This window comes from Myotis nattereri (assembly GCF_964212035.1).
Source record: "Myotis nattereri genome assembly, chromosome: 18".
NCBI lineage: Eukaryota > Metazoa > Chordata > Mammalia > Chiroptera > Vespertilionidae > Myotis > Myotis nattereri.
This window is the reverse complement of record NC_138093.1, coordinates 34,327,332-34,346,579: the sequence shown is the minus strand read 5'-3', so window position 1 is coordinate 34,346,579 and position 19,248 is coordinate 34,327,332. Positions and strand designations below refer to the sequence as shown.

General features: G+C 59.3%; 1 protein-coding gene across 2 annotated transcripts in view; it reads left to right on the top strand.

The window, feature by feature from the left end:
- Nucleotides 1-19,248, top strand: part of MFSD4A (major facilitator superfamily domain containing 4A) — a 25,949-nt gene extending 6,701 nt beyond the window's left edge. Inside the window, exons 2-10 of one of the 2 annotated variants that reach the window (XM_081112388.1) lie at nucleotides 3,317-3,515; nucleotides 4,102-4,362; nucleotides 7,635-7,803; nucleotides 8,211-8,326; nucleotides 9,538-9,711; nucleotides 11,554-11,701; nucleotides 15,314-15,384; nucleotides 16,492-16,612; nucleotides 17,951-19,248. In XM_081112388.1, coding sequence (XP_080968514.1) covers nucleotides 3,317-3,515; nucleotides 4,102-4,362; nucleotides 7,635-7,803; nucleotides 8,211-8,326; nucleotides 9,538-9,711; nucleotides 11,554-11,701; nucleotides 15,314-15,384; nucleotides 16,492-16,612; nucleotides 17,951-18,006 — 1,315 coding nt within the window. In that variant the 3' untranslated portion in view covers nucleotides 18,007-19,248. The remainder of the gene's footprint in view (nucleotides 1-3,316; nucleotides 3,516-4,101; nucleotides 4,363-7,634; nucleotides 7,804-8,210; nucleotides 8,327-9,537; nucleotides 9,712-11,553; nucleotides 11,702-15,313; nucleotides 15,385-16,491; nucleotides 16,613-17,950) is intronic. The other variant, XM_081112387.1, reaches the window with a different exon arrangement.

Genomic DNA, 19,248 nt, shown 5'->3' with positions numbered 1-19,248 from the left:
CTAGCTGTCCCTGGACCAGCCTCCGAGTCACCCAGAGGGTGCTGCAGCGGGCACAGCACCAGCCTGTGCCCCTCCTGTGGGGCATGCTTCTCTGGGCCTGGCAGTGCTCTCTGGGGGAGTCCGCAGGGAGGGGGCAGCAGGGCGGGGGGCAGGGGGGGCAGGGCAAGATCCCGATGAGTGAGCCAGGAGGACGGGCTAGAACAGCGCTGACTGCCCAGCAGCTTCGTGAGGCAGCGCCTTCCATCCCCATGTGATACGGAGGAAACAGGCGCCAGGGCTGTGTGTACATGGCCCACCCCAGGCCACCCCCTGGGACTGGCAAAGGTGGGCCGGACCAGTCTTCCAATTGCTAGTCTAAATCCCGCCGCATCCGCACCGCCAGAGCTGCTTTGACATTTTTATTTTATAATTTTCGCTTTATCCATAGTCCTGGGAGGGGCCGTTGACCAAACTATTAGGTGGCCAAGCCAGTTCGAATATTTCCTTCTGGCTCTGAGACTCCTTTTTCGTGGCTGGAGGGGGTGGCCAGCAGGGAGCACGAGGGAGATTGCGCAGAGCCTGGTCTCAGGAAGCAGCGGCGCAGAGCTCTGGCCCAGAACATGAGCCCCAGGGGCCCCGCCCTGTTCTGAAGGAATTGGTTCAGGCTGGTCTGGGAATGCCCAGGAATGGCCCTGCCGACCAGCGGGGAGGACGGCAGCCCGGGATCCGCACGCAGTGCCCCCATTCGCTGGGAGCAGTCTCCATCCCCTCACGCCCAGGAACCCAGGCCCATGGGGGCTCAGCCCGCCTCAGCCTCAGCCGGTGGGTGGCAGCTCCCACCACTGCCCAGAAGGGGCAGGAGAGGCAGGGAGGGCACTTCCAGGCAGGCTCCCCCCCTCTCCTTTCTGCCCGGCCTGTCTGCCTCCCTCCTACCTGTGGGCATCAGGTGTCCTTCTCAAGAATGACAGGGTGAGAGGGTCCAGATGGGAGAGAGGAGAGGCCTGGACAGGGCAGCCCGCTGGCCACCAGCCCTTCCCCAGTCCCTTTCCTGAGCCCCTGCTGTCCTACTCAGCACCTTCCTGGCATCTCTCTGCCGCCCCCCTCAGGCCCACATCAGCCTCCTAGTCTCCGTGCCATCCTGTGCGCTGGGAGGAGACAGGCCTTCTCCCCGCCTCCCATTTCACCAGCCGCATCCAGCACCTTCTCAGGGCCGAGCACAGTGCCGGGCACGGGGTCCCACAGTGAACAGGCGGCAGCAGATGCCTGGACGGTGGGAGAGGCGGGCGATGAGGCCAGCAGTGCCTCTGGAGCTCCCATCACACCAGCAGAGGGACCCTGGGGCTCACGTTCCAGCAACTATAGCTGCAGGCTCCCTCATGCTCCCTGCTGGCCACCCCCTCCACCTGGCTGGGACTGTGGCCCAACACCAGCCTTCCAGCCTTACACACACACACACACACACGCATGCACACACACACACACGCGCACATACATGCATGCACACACATGCACGTGTGCCCTCCTCCAAGGGCGTGGAGCATGGCGTGGGAGACCTGGGGTTAAGTCCAGGCTCTGTCAGCTACTTTCTTGGCCTTTCTCAGCCTCAGTTTACTTTGGGTCAACAATTGCAAAGCCTACCTCCCAGCATGGTCATGTGCAGGTGCCTTGGACCCTGAAGTGTTGGTCTTTGTCGTGTAAACTTTCTCCCGAGCCCCAGCTCCTTCCCGGCCTGCCCCAGGACTGAGTACTGAGCGCTCACTCAGGGATCCGGGGCAGGTGCCATGTGCCAGCTCTTCAGGAGCGCTCCTGTGCCCGGGCACCTGTGCTTCCCCCGAGTGGTGAGTGAGTGGTGGGGCTGTCGCCGCTGTGTCCTGGGTCAGCGCAGGGGGCATTTGAAGGAGGGAGGGACCCTCTTGGGGTCCCTGAAGTCGGGCCAGCCAGGAGGGTGTAACATCTGGGCTCCTTAAACATCTGTGTAGGGGAGAGAGGGGGAGGGAGAGCTGGGACGAAAGTCCTGCGTTTTTAGTGCCCCGAGGAGGCGTGGGCATCACCTGTGTTGGCGTCAGAGGTGGGGAGCCGCAGCCACCGGGGAGCTGGAAGCAGAAGCTCAGTGAGCGCCCAGGCTGCCAGCGCTGGGGGCCCACAGAGCAGGGCTGGCGGGGCAGGGACGGGGGTGGGGGGGTCCCTGTTTTCCTCACAGTGGCCCGGGTGAGCAAGCTTTCCCACACCCCGCACACAGCTCGGAGAGGGAACAGGCAGGGGTCATAGTCAGTAATCTGTCGGGCAGATCAGCCTGGAAACAAAGAGAAAATAACGGACTGCTACGGTCAGCCGAGCCCTCTGGTAACGGATTTAATCAGAGATGGTCAAGATGAGAGCTGAGCGCCATGGCGCAGAGGCCGGACCCTCCGGGGAAGGCAGGGTCAGGGTGAGGAGGGGCGCGTTTCGCTTTTCTTCACGGTGCCGCCGATTCAGACACATCTCGCCACGCATCCTGTCCTGTCCCACGCTCAGCAGCCACAAAGGCTGGCTGGGACTCCCCAACTCTTCCTAAGTCAGAAGTTTCTGTACAACTTCTTCCTTCCAGAACCTCTTGCTGCCCAGTCTCCTTCCTCCCACATTAGCCTGGCAGGCTGGTCCCAGAAACCTGAGGCTTCCTTCCTTCCTCTGAGAGTGCTATCAGGCAGGGTGTACGGAAAAGACCTGGACAGAGCCTTAGGCGCCCCATTCATTCCCTCTCTCGCCCATTCATTCCCTCTCTCGCCCATTCATTCCCTCCCTCACCCATTCATTCCCTCGCTCATCCATTCATTCCCTCTCGGGGGACAGGCCCTCCACCCACCTGTGGTGGGCTCCTCTGGGGGATGCCTCTCAATGGGGGTGCCCACAGAGCCCCCATCCAGATACTGGCCAGATACAGGGCCCAACAGCTCTGCCCATCGAGGGGGTTACCAGGTCGCCCCGACACCTCGCTGTGGGCCTTGGGCTCAGGGAACTGTGCTTCATGCATGTGGCCCAGTTCCCTTGAAATCCTCAAACCAGAATCCCCTCTAGTCACTTACAGATAAACAATATAAACTTGTTGTAAGCAAAATAATAGCAGCTACACTCCGTTAAGGCCCATCGTGTCCCCGCACATACTCTCCGGAGTCCTCACAACACGGCCCCTGAGGGGGCTGTTCTCTGAGACTTGGGCTTGTTAAACATCTTGCCCACAACCCAGAGCCAGTAAGTGACAGAGCCCCTTCCCAGCGTCCTTCCCCTTCCGCCAGCGCATGGGGGGCCGGCCCCGCGGGCTCCAGGCCCCTCCACTGACCGCGCCCCTCCCTGACCGCAGCCTGGCCCAGTCGCTGTGGGCCCTCTTCACCTCCTCTCTGACCATCTCCCTGGTGTTCGCCGTCATCCCCTTCTGCCGCAACGTGAAGGTGCTGGCCTCCGTCATGGCGCTGGCGGGCCTGGCCATGGGCTGCATTGACACCGTGGCCAACATGCAGCTGGTGAGGATCTACCAGAAGGACTCGGCCATCTTCCTCCAGGTGAGCCCACGCGGGCACGAGCTGGGGGCGGGGAGGGGCCTGTCCCTCTGTCCGTCTCTCCCAGCCCCTCTGCCCGGGCTCAGGGTGCTGATGCAGGAACAGCTCCAGGGGCACAGTTCGGTGTGACTGGCGGGGCCATGTCTCTGGGCGTAGCACTGGCCCTGCCTGCAGGGCGCTCACAGGAGTCTGGGCGCTAAGCAGAGAGTTTGTTGTCACTGGGAAGTGGCGTGACAGGGGGGCTGTTTTCCTCCTCTCTCCTTCCCCCTCTCTGCATTTCTTCCTGTTTCCTCATCCTCCAGTTACCGGGACTCCAGCCCAGCCCTCCCCTTCCCTAGCCCTCCTCCCTTTGGTGGGTGCTAACATGGGAACAGTCCGCCCTGGGGGTTAAGATTTGGGGAAAGAGGGAGAGCAGCCACTGTCATCATCGTCCCAGGACACGCGGGTGGCGGGGGAGCTCACTCCCTCTCCTGCCTCCCACTCCCTCGTTCCCACCTGGGCCAGGCAGGGGCTCCCAGATGGGACACAGACGCGGGTGGGGTATGAAGCCTGAGCCATCACCCCCCACTCTCCCTCTCCTCCTTCCCAGGTTCTCCATTTCTTTGTGGGCTTTGGGGCTCTGCTGAGCCCCCTGATCGCCGACCCCTTCCTGTCAGAGAACAGCTGCTTGCCAGCCAATAGCACGGTCAATGTCACCTCCAGCAGTCGCCTCTTCCACGCCTCCAGGGTCCTGGGCCAGCACCACGCGGGGGCCTGGCCTTGGGCCAACCAGACGCTCCCCGGGCTGTCCCCGCCGGACGGAGCAGGAACCCGCGTGTCTTACGCCTTCTGGATCATGGCCCTGATCAACGTGAGTGCCACTGGGATGGGCGGGGTGAGGGGACGGGGGACGGGGGGGGGGGGGGGCAGTCACAGCCCCGAGTACCGTCCATCCGGCTCCTGCTGAAGATGTTTCTGATTCTGAGAAACGGGTTGAGGCTGAGAGTGCCCTCGGGAAAGCAAGCGGGTGGGAGAGCTGACCCCCAGGATTTATCTGAGCACAAGGAGGGCTGCGGAAGCTCACCTCCAGGTCCTTCAGGGTGGTACCCTGTGACTGCAGTTCTCTGGGGAGATAGGGCAGGGCACAGGGTTGGCCCAGTGAAATCGGGGCCCGCCTTCAAGTCGTCAGGTAAAGGTGACCCTGGGCCGGAGGCTGCGGGCCAGGCCGGGCCCTTCTCCGGGCTCCTGAATGGAGACTGACTACCTCACTGTGACTGGGTCAGGCACTGAGGCCCCCTGAGCCCCCAGCTCACCCCCTTTCCCCCTCATCAGCACAGACTCTGGTCTCTGGCTGGACACCTGCTCGGCTGCTCTGTGACCCACGCCGGGTTCCCCCGTGGTAGCCTGGGCTGGGGCAGAAGGAGAGGTGGGGGGGACTCCCCCACCCCAACCTCTGGCCCTGCTTGGGAGGGACTGTCAGGAGCGGCCCTGGCCCCCTGGCTTGGGCCCAGCAGGGGCTGGGAGTGCGGAGTGTTCCGGTGGCCCCTGGCCTGCTGACTGTGGGGTGGAGTCACCGTGCGGCCTGTCACTCTGACTTAGAGCTTCTCCGGCACTGAGCAGACTTGTCACCCCCAGAGGCGGGCCGGCTGGGTTCAGGCAAGACCGGCTGCCCGGCTGCTGCGGGGACTGAGTGCTGCGGTGCAGGTAGCACTGAAAGGGGCTCTTGAGACCACCTGGTCAGTCCCTCTGAGCCTCGGTGTCACACCATCACAGCTCAATGCCCTGATGGGGGCCAGCAAGAGGCCAGGCCGGGCTGGAAGCCCGACTCCTAGCACAAACCTCCTGCCTGCAGCCACTGCTCATTGTCCTTCCTTCTCCTTCGTAACTTTCTGTCCCCAGAACAGAATCTCCCCCTCTTCCCCTCTCACTCCGCTCCCTGCCTTTCCTGCCGGCCCATCATTGCTTGGGAACAGGCCGTGTTGGGCCGCGATGTCCAAGGAGACCCTGCCTAGGGAGGAGCAGTGTCAGCGCCATGTCAGCTGGGACTCTGGGGCCAGGAGGCTGGAAGGTCCACAAAAGCCCCAGGCTTCCTCCTGCCCCCCAAGGTGCAGGCTGGGGGCACTTTCTCCTGCCCCCCAAGGTGCAGGCTGGGGCGCTTTCTCCTGCCCCCCAAGGTGCAGGCTGGGGCGCTTTCTCCTGCCCCCCAAGGTGCAGGCTGGGGGCGCTTTCTCCTGCCCCCCCAAGGTGCAGGCTGGGGGGCGCTTTCTCCTGCCCCCCAAGGTGCAGGCTGGGGGCGCTTTCTCCTGCCCCCCAAGGTGCAGGCTGGGGGCGCTTTCTCCTGCCCCCCAAGGTGCAGGCTGGGGGGCGCTTTCTCCTGCCCCCCAAGGTGCAGGCTGGGGGCGCTTTCTCCTGCCCCCCAAGGTGCAGGCTGGAGGCGCTTTCTCCTGCCCCCCAAGGTGCAGGCTGGGGGTGCTTTCTCCTGCCCCCCAAGGTGCAGGCTGGGGGTGCTTTCTCCTGCCCCCCAAGGTGCAGGCTGGGAGCACTTTGTTGGCTGCATGGTTTTCCGTATTTTTTCCATCGCCTTGTGTCTGAAGGTAAACAGCCCACACAGAAGAGAATGAGCCATGCAAGCGAGCATGTGGGTGATGGTGGGTGGGTGTGCACACATACACACACACTTATACACATGCACACACACACACACACACACACACATATACACAGCCCACCTGGCACTCTCTGACTTTCAAGGTAGCTTCTTCTGGAGCTGGAGTGTGTGCCTGTGGCAATGCCAGGTGTGCCGTCTCCCCACCACCCGCCTCCCTGTAAGCCCCGCCTGAGTGGCCCCTTCGCAGCCGTGTGCCTTGGCCCTCACTCGGCATTGGCCTTCTGCACCAGCGGCCTTGCATGGGTTTCCTGTTCCCCCATCGGACCGGAGGGAGAGCTTCGTCACCCAGACCCGGCCTCCTGAGGGCGGGAACTGTCTCCCTCCACTCGGGCCCAATCGGTGGCTCTCACTCTCCAGGCAGAGTCTGACCTTGGACTTCTTTTTGAGGGTGGAGGGAGGCTCCCAAGGTGCCCACAGGGCGTGCCAGCACAGGCTGGCGTGCAAGTGGCTTGGGAAATGCTGGAGCGAGCCAGCCTGGCTGCAGGCTGGGGAGGCTCCCTCACAGCTGCCCAGGCGCACTTCCCCTATACCCTCCATCAGGCAGAGGAGCCCGTGGCCTCGGGGAAACTTCCAGAGCTCTCGAGCCTCCTCTTTCCTAAGAGGAGGAACTGGGTGGGAGGCGGCAGCAAGGGCAGAGGCCGGACTGGATGAGGCCCTCCTGGCAGCAGGTGGTTGGACTCGTGCAGGGCACCCGAGGGTGGCAGAGGCTTCTCCGGGCTCCTCAGACAGAGACCCTCCTCCCTGCTCTGGGAGTTCGTGACGCCTAAGCGGCTCCCGTAACACTGGGCTTGGGTGTGTTGCTCGGAGCAGGCATTTTTAAATCAAAAGGAGTCCGAGTCTCTTTCCCATTTAGACACCAAGCCCCCGAGGACAGCCTCTGCCTCCTGGGGTTTAACATCACCCAGACAACTCCTGAGGTGGCGAGGGCACTGGGCAGAAGCAGGGTGCCCGGGTGCCAGCCCTGCTCTGCCTAAAGTCAGCTGTGTGACCCGCGCTAATGCTCGCTGGGCCTCTAGCTCACCTCTCCGGTCTCTTCCAGTCCTAACGGGTTCTGACTAAGTGATAACTCTGAGCCTCACTGGCCCCATCTGGAAAATGGGGATGACAATCCCCCCAGCAGGGTTCGTAGAGCCGAGATGAACCAAAGCAGAACTTCTTTGGAAACACGTTTCGCTCTGGCACCTCTCCTGGCCAGCAGAGGCCCGGTGCGAGTCTACGCTTTACGGGTGGCACGTACCTGTCTCTTCAGGGAAACAGAGGCAGTCCAGGTTGGGCAGCAATTCCACCAAGCCTGTGCAGGGGCGAGGCTGCGTTCGCTGGGGGCGCCTCTTAGGTGGGCACCCTTGGAAAGGAGCTGTCTTCTCCCAGGACCGCGCAGACCTGCGCCCCACGTGCAGGCGAACGCAGTGGGCCCTGCGTGGGAAGGGGGGAGCCTGGCGGGAACGGGGCTCTCCTGACCCTCTGCCCACCCCCAGCTCCCGGTGCCCATGGCTGTGCTGTATCTGCTGTCCAAAGAGCGGCTGCTGACCTGCTGCCCGCAGAGGAGGCCCCTGCTCCTGTCTGCAGATGAGCTCGCCCTGGAGACACAGCCTCCCGAGAAGGAAGCCGCTTCCTCGCTGCCCCCAAAGGTTCAGTCACACCCAGGTGGGGGCCCTCACGGACCTTCATGTCACAGCCCCACACTAAGGCTCCTCCGGTAACCCCTCCCCGAGAGGGTGACCGTAGGCCACAGGCGATAGAGGTTGGAAAAGAACCTTGGCGCCAATGGTCTCATGAGGCAGGAGATGGAGCAGCCTGGCCAAGGGAACCAGGGAGGCAGACTTCCCGCTCCAATCTTGCTGTGTGACCTTGGGCAAGTTACTTGACCTCTCTGAGCCTTGCTTCCACCAGGACTGTGAGGTGGCCAGGGGCTGATTCTAACAGATGGTTGGTTGAAGCTAGAGAAGGTAGGAGGCCGTAGGTGGTCCTCCATGCTGCCAGCCGCTTCCCCTGGGCACGCAGAGGCACGGGGCGGGAGCGAGGCTCAGCCCTGCTCTTCTCGTCTCATCCAGCGCACGAGGACCTGTTCAGCTGCTGCCGGAGGAGGAACTTCAGAGGAGCCCCTTACTCCTTCTTCGCCATCCACGTCACAGCTGCCCTGGTCCTGTTCATGACCGACGGGATGACGGTGAGCCTGCCCCCGGGGCGCCCCTTCCTGGGGACCCTCCGCCGAGACTCCAGTCTGGGGGTGGCAAGAGAAGGAGAGAGGCATCAAGGTTTCCTAGAGCCCTCAGCTGGAGTTCAGTTGATCCAAAACTTCAAACTGAATAAAAGTTCTGGGGTGGCTGTTTCCAGAATCACTCACAGCCCCTTGGTACTGCGGTCTTCTGTCCCAGCCAGTGGTTTACATGTCCGTTAACTCTGGAGAGAGGGCCGATGGGTTTGTCACTAAGTGCAGGCCACCCCGAGTTTTTTTGTTTTTAAATATATTTTATTGATTTTTTACAGAGAGGAAGGGAGAGAGAGAGTTAGAAACATCGATCAGCTGCCTCCTGCACACACCCTACTGGGGATGTGCCCATAACCCAGGTACATGCCCTTGACCAGCATCGAACCTGGGACCCTTCAGTCCGCAGGCCGATGCTCTATCCACTGAGCAAAACTGGCCAGGGCCCACCCCGAGTTTTTTAAAGGGGCAGAGCCCTGTTCTGCCAAGCAGAGGTCATGCCAGGTGAACTCAGGGGCACTCTGCTCCCGGGAACACATCCCGCACCTGGGCTCCTTTGCCAGGTCGCACAAACCAGCCACAGATATCGGGGCCCAGGGGTTCAGTCTGCTGGTGACCTCTGTCACACTGCGTAATGCCTTTTTCTAGAACTCTCTAAGGGTTAGATTAGGACGGTGTGAATGGCTGATTCACTGATGGCCACGTGAGGGGCTCTCCAGAGAGAAAGCCCGCACCCTCGGCGACCTGGCGGGAGGTGCTCGTGTCGGCCGGCGCTGGTTGACTTCCAACTCCCAGGGTGACCTCAGGCAAGTCGCTCCTCCACCCTCTCATCTGTAAAATGAGATGCTGGTACACACTCTTCACCAAACGTCCTTCAACAGAAAGCTTTCTGTGGAATCAGGACAAATAAGACACGTAGTGGGACCCGGATCTGGTGAGGGGCCACAGAGCTCCCGCACCTCCCGGGACCCAGAGGCCAGCGCAGGTGCAGTCGGGAGCCGGGGCGCCCGGGGTCTGTCCTCGGCTCCGGCCTGTGTGCACGGTGTGATCTTGGCCCCACGCCCACCCTTTGTGGAGCAGGAGGGTCCTCCCACACCTGCCGGCCAGGGCTTCCTCTCCCAGGGGTCTGGTCCGGCCGCGCCGCGGGTGTGCTCAGCGGCCCGTCTCCACAGGGCGCGTATTCCACCTTCGTGTACAGCTATGCCGTGGAGAAGCCGATGTCGATGGGACACAGGACGGCTGGCTACCTCCCCAGCCTCTTCTGGGGCTTCGTCACCCTGGGTCAGCTCGTGTCCATCCCCGTCTCCTCCCGCTTGAGGCCGGCCACCATGGTTTTCATCAATGTGGTGAGTGGCCTCTCACTTCCTGGAGCCTCAGGAGAAGCATTCGCTCCTGGCCCTACCACCGCCCCAGGCCTTTGCTCAGGACTGACCTCTGCCAAGGGGGTGTGATGTCGGGTAGAGGGAGGGGAGATGCTGGTGAAGAAGGCTGGAGATCCAGGAGGTGGAGCCTACCCTTCCTCCCTCTGCCCTCCCCCATCTGTACTCCGACAGGGAAGGAGGCGATTCCTGTTGTGTGTGGGTAGGTCCCAGCTGACAACCTGCCTGCAAGGGAAGCAGGTTCTGGTGTTGGTGCTCCGGGTCCACCTTGGTGCCCGGCTGGCAGAGCCTTGTGGCCAGTGGAAGCCAGGGGACCCCGGGCCTTCAGAATCACCCTCTCTGGGCTGGAACCTAGCATTTGTATTTGAAACTCTCCCAGGTGGTTCTCTAGTAGCCAGGCTGGCATGTGGGCTGCCTTCCAGGAACTGGTCTGCCCAGGAGGCGGGAGGTCGGGGCTTGAGTGATGGGTCTTAGCTTTCACCCTGAAATGTATCTCTGGCACCACCTATGACCAAGGGTCCAGATTCCAGATTCCAGAAAGGTCTCCACCCAACCTCCTGGAAGGGCCGGACTTACCTCCATAACACCCCTGTCCAGAGGAGGGGCACACGGTCTGTTCAAACCCCCAGGGACTGGGAACTCACTCCCTGCCCACGTAGCCCCATCTGCTGTCAGAAAGTCCTTCCCTGGGTTGAGTTTCTAGCAGAGAGAGGGTTGGGAAACACTGTTGGGGCTACACAGACCAAACACGATGAGTCCCAAGGAAGGTTTTGGATTTGCCTTGTCCTGGTTTATGACCTTCCAGAAAGAAATTTCCCATCATCCAGCTCCACAAATACCTCTGTGCCTGGACTCACACCCGTCCCTCCAGCCCGACCCAGAACCCAGCCGGTGACCTCCTGGTGCCTGGGCTGATGCTCAACCACTGAGCCACACCAGCTGGGCCCAGATGCACTTTGTATAGAAATTAGTCGATATTGACAAACACATTTTTTATTTTTTTAAATATATTTTTATTGATTTCAGAGAGGAAGGGAGAAGGGGAGAGAGAGAGAAACATCAATGAAGAGAGAATCATTGATCTGCTGCCTCCTGCATGGCCCACACTGGGGATCGAGCCTGCAACCCAGGTACATGCGCTTGACCGGAATGGAACCTGGGACCCTTCAGTCCACAGGCCGACGCTCTATCCACTGAGCCAAACCAGCCAGGGCGACAAACACATTTTTAAAAGAAAATTTAAAGGGTTGTTTTACCAAAAACATTCCCATGGGGCAGTCCCCTGGTGCATCGCAGGGCTACCATCTGCCGGTGGAGTCCGAGCCGAATCTCGGGGGAGCCACGCTGGCCTGCCACAGCCGCTGGCCCTCTCTGGGAGTCCTGTTGGGATTCCTGGACGCTGGGGATCCTGCAGCCACCACCACTCTCCTGCGACCGGGGCTTCCTCCGTGAGCTCCGGGCCTTTAAGGAAGAAGCAGTTCCTCTAGCAGCCGGCACAGAGCTAATGGCTTGGATGGAGTTCCCTGTGCTTACAGACAGGGCCTTGGGGGCAGCCAGGACCCCTCACCAAGCACTTGTTGAGCGCGTGTGGTGGGCCAGTTGTTGGCGATGGCTGGGGGGGCGGGGAAGGGGGGGCCTGACATTCCCTGGGCTGGGTTGGCAGCCAGGACTGCGGAAGGTGCAGTCCCCCCCTCTTCCACAGGGTGGCACCCTGGTCACAGCGCTGTTCCTCACGCCTGCGTGTCCAGGGCAGGAGACCGACACCCAGCGCTTCCCAGTTTCTAACCACCTCCGTCCCCGCCGTGACAGGTCGGCGCGGTGGTGACACACCTGGTGCTTCTCGCTTTCTCCTACAACGTCCTCTTCCTGTTCGCGGGCACCGCCTGCCTGGGCCTGTTCCTCAGCAGCACCTTCCCCAGCATGCTGGCCCACACCGAGGACATCCTGCAGTACAGGGGTGAGTGTGCCCGAGGACATCCTGCAGTACAGGGGTGAGTGTGCACGTGCGCTCCCTCTGGCCGGCGCCGCTCCCCGCCTCCCCGTCTCCTGCAGGCTCATCCAGGTGGCTCCCACTTCAACAGGATGCCTCCGTGTGTGATTTCGGGCCTCAGGGCAGCAGGACGTTCCTCTCGCCCACTTCCTTTTCCCGGAGTGATCTCCGCTGACCCACAGCTGGCGTGCTGTGTGACATGCGTGGACATTCCAAGTAGCACCGAAGTCACAGCCTAGGAGGGGTTTTACACCCCGGCGGTCAGAGGGGCCCCTTGCTGGTTCCCGTGGATGCTGCTCCACACACAGAGGCTTGGAGCCAGCACCCACGGCTGCTGTGGGTTGTGACGCTGCTTCTTTGAGGTCAGAAACCTCGAATTCTCTTCACGAGCTTCCTTCTCTCTCTGCAGCCTCTCCAATGCAGGTGGCAAAAATCTTTTGTAAAACGAGTTCATTGAAGATAGTTGTGTTTCAAACAGTTAACGTTACCTTTAGAACAGCGGTTGCCAACCAGTGGTCTGCGAGGTCCAAACGGTTGGCAACCGCTGCTTTAGAAGTAACTGGAGATGCCCTAGAGCAGTGGTTCTCAACCTTGGCTGCACATGAGAATCACCTGGGAATCTTTTTAAAATCCTGACTTCTGGGCCCCACCCTCCGGAAATTCTGTTTCTTTGTGATGGGGTGGGGCCACAACATGAGTAACAAAGAAACAGAATTTCCGGAGGATGAGGCCCAGAAGTCAGGATTTTAAAATGATTCCCAGGTGGTTCTAATGTGCAGCCAAGGTTGAGAACCACTGCTCTAGGCCTAGAGTGTCGGAAAAGCAGCATTAAAGATGGGTGGTTTCTTTAGAGGAGAAAGGGGGCAAATTGGTTATTGGGGAGGTGTGTGTGTTGGGGGGGGAGGTCAGAGCAATTAGAGCTGCACCCAGCTCCGCCCCATAGCAATGAGACAGGAGACCGCGTCCTTGAAATCTAAGGATAATCCCCAAACCTCAGGCGAGTAGATGAAGTCGGGAGATAGCGTTTAAAAGGAGTAACCGCGAGTGATAGTGGGGGGTTCTGCCTGCAAATGCTCACTCAGACCCATCTTCTCGTCATTTCTCCCACCCTGCCTTAGCTCGGGCTCCATCACTTACCTGCTAGGACTCTAGCAGCACCCAGCTTTCCCCGGTGTCTGATCACCTCCTTCGCTGCCTTGGCAGGTCTTGGCTTGTCTCCTTGCCTTCACCGTTGCCCCCATCAGAGGTTCAGTGCTGGTTCCCCATGAGAATCACCTGGAGCGCTCCTTACAAAACCCAGCGCCTGGGCTTGTGCTCCACCACCAAGTCTGATGTCGTGGGTCGGGAGCTGCTGGGTGATTCTAACGGGGAGCCAGGGCAGGGAGCCACTCACTCACGCAGCCGTCCCCGGCACTGCCACGGGGGGCTGCCTCCACCGCTGGCCCTGGCCTTCCTGTCTTCCCATGGGGCGTGGGGCTCTCTTCCTTTCCCCGGCCTTCTCCCACCCTGCCCCCCCTCAGCACTGGCATTCTGGCTGGCTCCCTGACGGCACATGAATCCTCAGCATGGAAAGCCTTCGACGCCGTCCCTCCCGGAAGCTTCCCTGATCCCCACTGAAAAGGTACCCCCTCCTCTGTTCCTGCTTCTCATGTTTGATCCCCTCAAGGCTTTTGTACCTAGTTATCTCCATCTTCTCCTTGACAACACCCCCCCCCCCCATGGGCACCAGCAAGGGACAAGGGCCGGGGCGAGGGCTGTGAGGTCACCAGCGGACCCGAGTATCCGTCCGGCCTGCCTCTCTCTGGCTTTGTGGCCTGGTGTGATTCCATTCTTTCCCCTCTCCGAGCCTCAGCTTTCTCATCTGAAAAGTGGGCATACCAATACTTCCCTGTGAGGATTGTTTTACACATTAGAGGAAATGTAAAGCTCTTGACTCAGCCGCTTAACTGGCTCCCAGGTACTATATATATATGTATATATATGTATATATGTTAACGCTAATTATTCATCAGTGTTTATCACAGTACTTGATGCTCAGAAGGTACTGGAAGGTTTTTGAATGAGTGGAACAGACAGTGGGTGCCACTGGGATTCAGAGAAGCGAGTGACCAGTGTTAAATCTCGAGGTAGCTTCATGGAAGAGATGGGACATGAGCTGGCCCGGAATTCGGAAAGGCGGAAGGAAAAAGGAAAGGCATCCGGGGAAGGGTGGGGCGGGGCAGTGGCCAGTGTGAGAGCAGAGGCGCAGAGACAGGGAGGAAATGATCTGCTTGATTCAAAAAACACTGTGTCTACCGTCCGTCCGTCCGTGGGCCACTGTGCGATGATAAGCAGTGATGTATCCACTGCACTAACAGCCAAGGCCTGTCCCCTCTCAGGGGCTTAACCCCGGTGGGCAGCCCAGTAGACAGACGGGGGGCGGGGGGGGCGCTGAGACGGATGAGGGGGCCGAGGGTGCACAAAGGAGCAGCAAACCCAGGTCGAGGGATGGGATGAGAGAACACAAGGAAATCCAAGCAGGACTGGAAGCTGAGGAGGAGGAGGGGGAGATGATGCACGTGTGGGACCAGGGGGTGAGTGTGGGTGCGCAGGTGCGAAGCTGCCGGTTCTCCTGGCTGCAGGGCAGCCTGCCAGCAGGGAGTGTGAGCCGAGTCTGCGCTCTCAACAGGCACAGGCTAGAAAGGGCCCTGGCAACCCCGGCCGGGCGTTCGGACTTGATCCTGAGGCAGTGCGGGAGGGTTTCAGCAGGGAGCTGGCCTGGCTTCGGGGGTTTGCGTGTCCAGGGCTGTGCTAAGCACTCCATGCCTCGCACCGGCATGGCCCACACACCAGCCCTGTGACGCCCATTTCACAGAAGGAAACCGAGGCCCAGAAAAGGGAGAGAACTTGCCTCAGGTCACAGAGCTGCAGGGGACATGCAGGGCGTGACTCTGAAGTGTGGGCTCTCAAAGTCGGTGCCAGGCTGGTGAGCGGCGCTGGTTGGGGCAGTGCCAGGGCGTCAGGACACCCTTCTGCCCAGAGTGGAGGCGGCCTGGGGTCAGGAGGTCCGTCGGAAAGGGGGGGGCGGGCACGTTGGGAAGGGCCCTGAATGTCAGGCTGAGCACCTTGGAATTCACCAAGGAGACAAGGGTGAACCGTTGAAGGTCTCAGAACAGGAAGGGTCGTAAAGACGGCAGGACCTGAGCATCCCCAAAGCCCGGGGAAGAGCTCAAGTCTGGCCCCAGCTGGTTTGGCTCAGTGGATAGAGCATCAGCCTGTGGACTGAAGGGGTCCAGGTTCGATTCTGGTCAAGGGCACATGCCTGGGTTGCAGGCTTGATCCCCAGTCGGGGACGTGCAGGAGGCAACCAATCAATGATTCTCATCATTGATGTTTCTCTCTCTCTCTCCCTTCCTCTCTGAGATCAATAAAAACATATTAAAAAAAAGAGCTAAAGTCTGAGAAGCCTTAAGAATGGCAAGGAGTCCTCCTAGGCAGCCATGCTGCTTCCCGGACACCTCCCAGAATAACCCGGAACACGCCGGCTGCCTCTGTCTCCTAACTTGTTCTCACTAAACCGAACCCTTCTCTTTTGGGTAGGCTGTGCGACCACGGTGCTGGTGACAGGGGCAGGACTTGGCGAGATGTCCCTCCAGATGCTGGTTGGCTGGGTAAGTGGAAAACTCTGGGGGGCGGGGGGAGAAGCACTTGGGGTGGGCTCCTTCAAGCAGGTGGGAAGGCAAGCGGGCCCACTCCGTATTACCTGCCTCCATTGCTGAGCCAGCCCTGGAAGCTGAGCCTCCCGATGGGGAACCTGGAGCTGGGAAGGGATGCGAGAGGCCAAGGCAAACACAGTCATGTCTGGGAGCAGGGCCAGGGGCCCCGTGGGAATGTTTAGCTCCGGGCCTGGGATGGACTGCGCTGCAGAGCTCTTTGTCCATCGCTTCTCAACCGGCCACTCCCCCAGCCTGCCTCTCGGAGCCTCTGGCCACCTACAAAGGGCCCAGCTTTCCTGCCCGGACCCTGCCCTGGCCCTGGCCCGGCTCTCAGTTCTGGTCCCACACCCACCGGGCATGTGTTCACCAGGGGAAGTCAGTCTGCTTTTTGCCGAAGACTGGAGTGTAGACAGTCACCCCCTTTCTGCAGCGGAGGGTACTGTAGCCCAGATCAGCTAAGCAGCTCGCCTCAGTCATCGCACTTCTAGGGTCTGTCGGGATGACTTCCAACCCAGGTCTTTCCGTCTCCAAAGTCCCTCCTCACGGCTCCCCTGCCGGGCAGGGAAGAGCCGCATCGTACAGGGCCCTCTGCGTGCAGACCAGGGGGCGTGGATGGGCTTCAGTGTGGTCTCGGGGAGGCTACGGAGGAAACTGGTGCTAAATGCTGAAGTTGGTGGTGGGTCCATGGGCGTTCCATATGCAGCTTTGACGTGTGTGTGTGTGTGTGTGTGTCTGCGTATCTGCAAAGCTCTGGCCAGGCCTCGTGGGGAGGGAACAGCTAGTGTGACTGGAGTTTTAAGGAAGACGGGGACGTTTTTCGGAAGGTTCCAGGCAGAGCTGAAAGGGACTGCCGGGGTCCCGGGGCCCAGCCCCTGCCGTGGACCAGGATTTCTGTCGCCTCCAGAAACACGGCCTTGAAACGAGGCCAACACGTTCCTGTCTGTCGGTGTGACCGTCCTCGGCTTGGCTAGAAAACCCGCCGGGGGCCGAGCAGGCCGCTTCCGCCCATACAGCTTCGTGTGAGGTTTTCATGGCCCCGTCTCTGTGTTTCCCCTCTGGCAGGTATTCCAGGCTCGGGGCAGCTACAGCTTCCTGGTCTGCGGCGTGATCTTTGCCTGCTTGGCTTTCACCTTCTACATCTTGCTCCTGTTTTTCCACAGGATGCACCCTGGACTCTCATCAGGTAGGGAAAGGAGCTGTTTCTGCACCAGGGGAGGAAAGCAGCCGGGGAGGACGTGGGAGATGCTCTGGACCTCAGCACGCCACCAGGGCTGTTCTGGTCCAAGAAAAATGCAAGGAAATGTTTACTTTTCCACAGCTTCCTCTCCCCTCTTCCTGCTTTGCCAGGCGATTGTCTGCGCTGCAAGCAACGAGGGGCTGGCTCATGGTTTCTCTACTAGGAGAGGGGCACGGACGTGAACTTGGCTTCCTGCATCCCGCGGGCCTTAGGACCGCGGGCCAGGACTCTCCCGGCCTGCGCGGGGCCCTGAGCGGCAGAGCCTGCCTCCTTGGCTGGAACTCAGCCCAGCAGCCCAATTGGCCCTCTCTCTGCAGTTTAGGATTTTGACTCGAGTCCAGATCTTTTTGTCAAAAAGAAGTCCTCGGGCCAAGTGGCAAAGAAAAGCTCCTTCAGGACAGAGGCACACCTCAGTCTCACTGCTGCAGAACCCAGGCTGGGGGAGTCCCACAGCTATTTTCATTGCCGGCGCCCTCCCCGGCCTTTCCGCCCAGAGCTCTCATCGTCCCCACACTGCTTCAGCCGTGCCTGTGGCCAGGCCCTAAGGCAGTGGTTCTCAACCTGTGGGCCGCGACCCCTTTGGCGGTCGAACGGCCCTTTCACGGGGGTTGCCTAAGACCATCCTGCATATCAGATATTTACATGACGATTCATAACAGTAGCAACATTACAGTGATGAAGTAGCCACGAAAATAATTTTATGGTTGGGTCACAACATGAGGAACTGTATTTAATTAAAGGGCCAGAAGGTTGAGAACCACTGTCCTAAGGGCAGGTGCCCAGGCAGAGCCCTCGTCCTCCCCATGAAAAGCAAAGTCTGGAGGGACAGGCAGCCACAGCCCTCTCTCGGCAGTGGACACATGCCCGCTTTGAGCAATCAGTGCAGAAGCCCAGAAGAGCAATGGGGGGGGAGGGGGGTCCCCCAATCAGCTCTAACCACAGTCGTGCCGTGAGGTAGCCGGTACCAACAGCCGTCTAGTCCAGCACTCGGCACAGAGCCTCCCTTTAGGCCACACGTTCAAGAAGTGTTTGCTGAATGTCAAATGAGTGACATTGAACAAATTCCCTAATCAAGGGAGACAAAAAGAAATACACATTCCCTAAGCCCCAGACACTAGTCTCAACAAACTGCCTCCACCAACAGTTGCCAGAACCAGTAGGTCTAACCTGTCACCTGGCTCTCTAAGGAGCCACGGGCGGCAGAGAAGCAAGGCGGGAAGCTCTCAGAACCAGCGCTGGCTGCACCTGAGACGTGCTGCCTGGTTTTTATTGTTGCTGTTGCAGCTCCTCCCCAGGACAGACCGTGTGGGACGGAAAGCTCCGAATGCTACCAGAGGTAGAAGCGGGGGAAGGAGGCAGGCGAATACATCGGCCTCTCAAGCACCAGTGGAGACCAAGGCGTGGAAGGAAGCTGGCCGAAAGCGGAGGCCACCGGTCCCTCGGGTCAGGCCTTCTCCACTGAAGACTGGCATAGAAGGAATGAAATCGCATTCTGGTACCTGGGTCCTCCCTGGGCAAATCATTAGGATTTTACTCGGCTAGTCCAGCGACTTCCCTCCTCCCTGGGGGACTTGGTCAGAGCTGCCCAGGATACCGCTGGGGAGGGGGAGGAGACTCACACTTCACTCTATGGCCGCCTCCTGCATGGACCACACCCCAGGTTTGAAGATCACTCTTAGATGATTTTGAAAATACAGGTTGAAATCGTAAAGCTTGATGATCATTGTTCTATGTAGATCTACTTTAAGTTAATCAGAACAAACCCTGTAACTCCACGGCATGCTCACACGATTTATGTGCTTTTTCCTTATTCATAGTCCAGAGTCCCTCAAATTCCTGCTGCTGGTATCAGTAGCTCATCCATGATCTAAAACAGCAAAAGGAAACGTTGAATCTTGCTTTCTTCGGGACACTAATTCAGCGGTATGCTGGGCTAGCTCCTACCAGTTTATAAGAAAAAAAAAGGCTGATCGTTAAAATTTCATTTTGAGAGCCGTTTGTTAAATGCGGCCGTTATTAAAATTTAAATGATAGAAACTTACAATTAAATTACATTAAAGACAAAGGTAATGCCTACTTAAAACTCATCACTTCCTGATTTTGCTATGTCTATGCTCTTGGAGGAATTGATGACTGTCGTGTCTGTACTGTAGAAATAATACCACTTTCAGTGATAAGGTGTTGCTGACTCGAGGTCAGCCAGAGTGGGAGTATTTACACCACAGAAATCGGCAAAAGCTACAAAGCCTGGCTTTTCTCCCCTGGAGGTGCAGGTGTTAAACATCTGCCAGCGCACCAGGGCTAGTGATCAGTGCGAACTGGTCCAGACGTTGCCCGAGAGAATGAGATGGATGTTCTGTTTTTCTTTACTGACACTGACTAGCTTATAAAAGGTGTAGAAACGGCTCTAAGAATTTCTCAAAAACATCTAATTTAAACTTTACTTCTATAGAAAACAACTCTTTACAGGCATACCTCAGGGATATGGCTGGTTCAGTTCCAGACCTTCGTAATAAAGCGAGTGTCACAGTAAAGTGAGTTGCAATCTTTTTGCTGGTGGAGGCTCTCGCCTTCTATTTGTT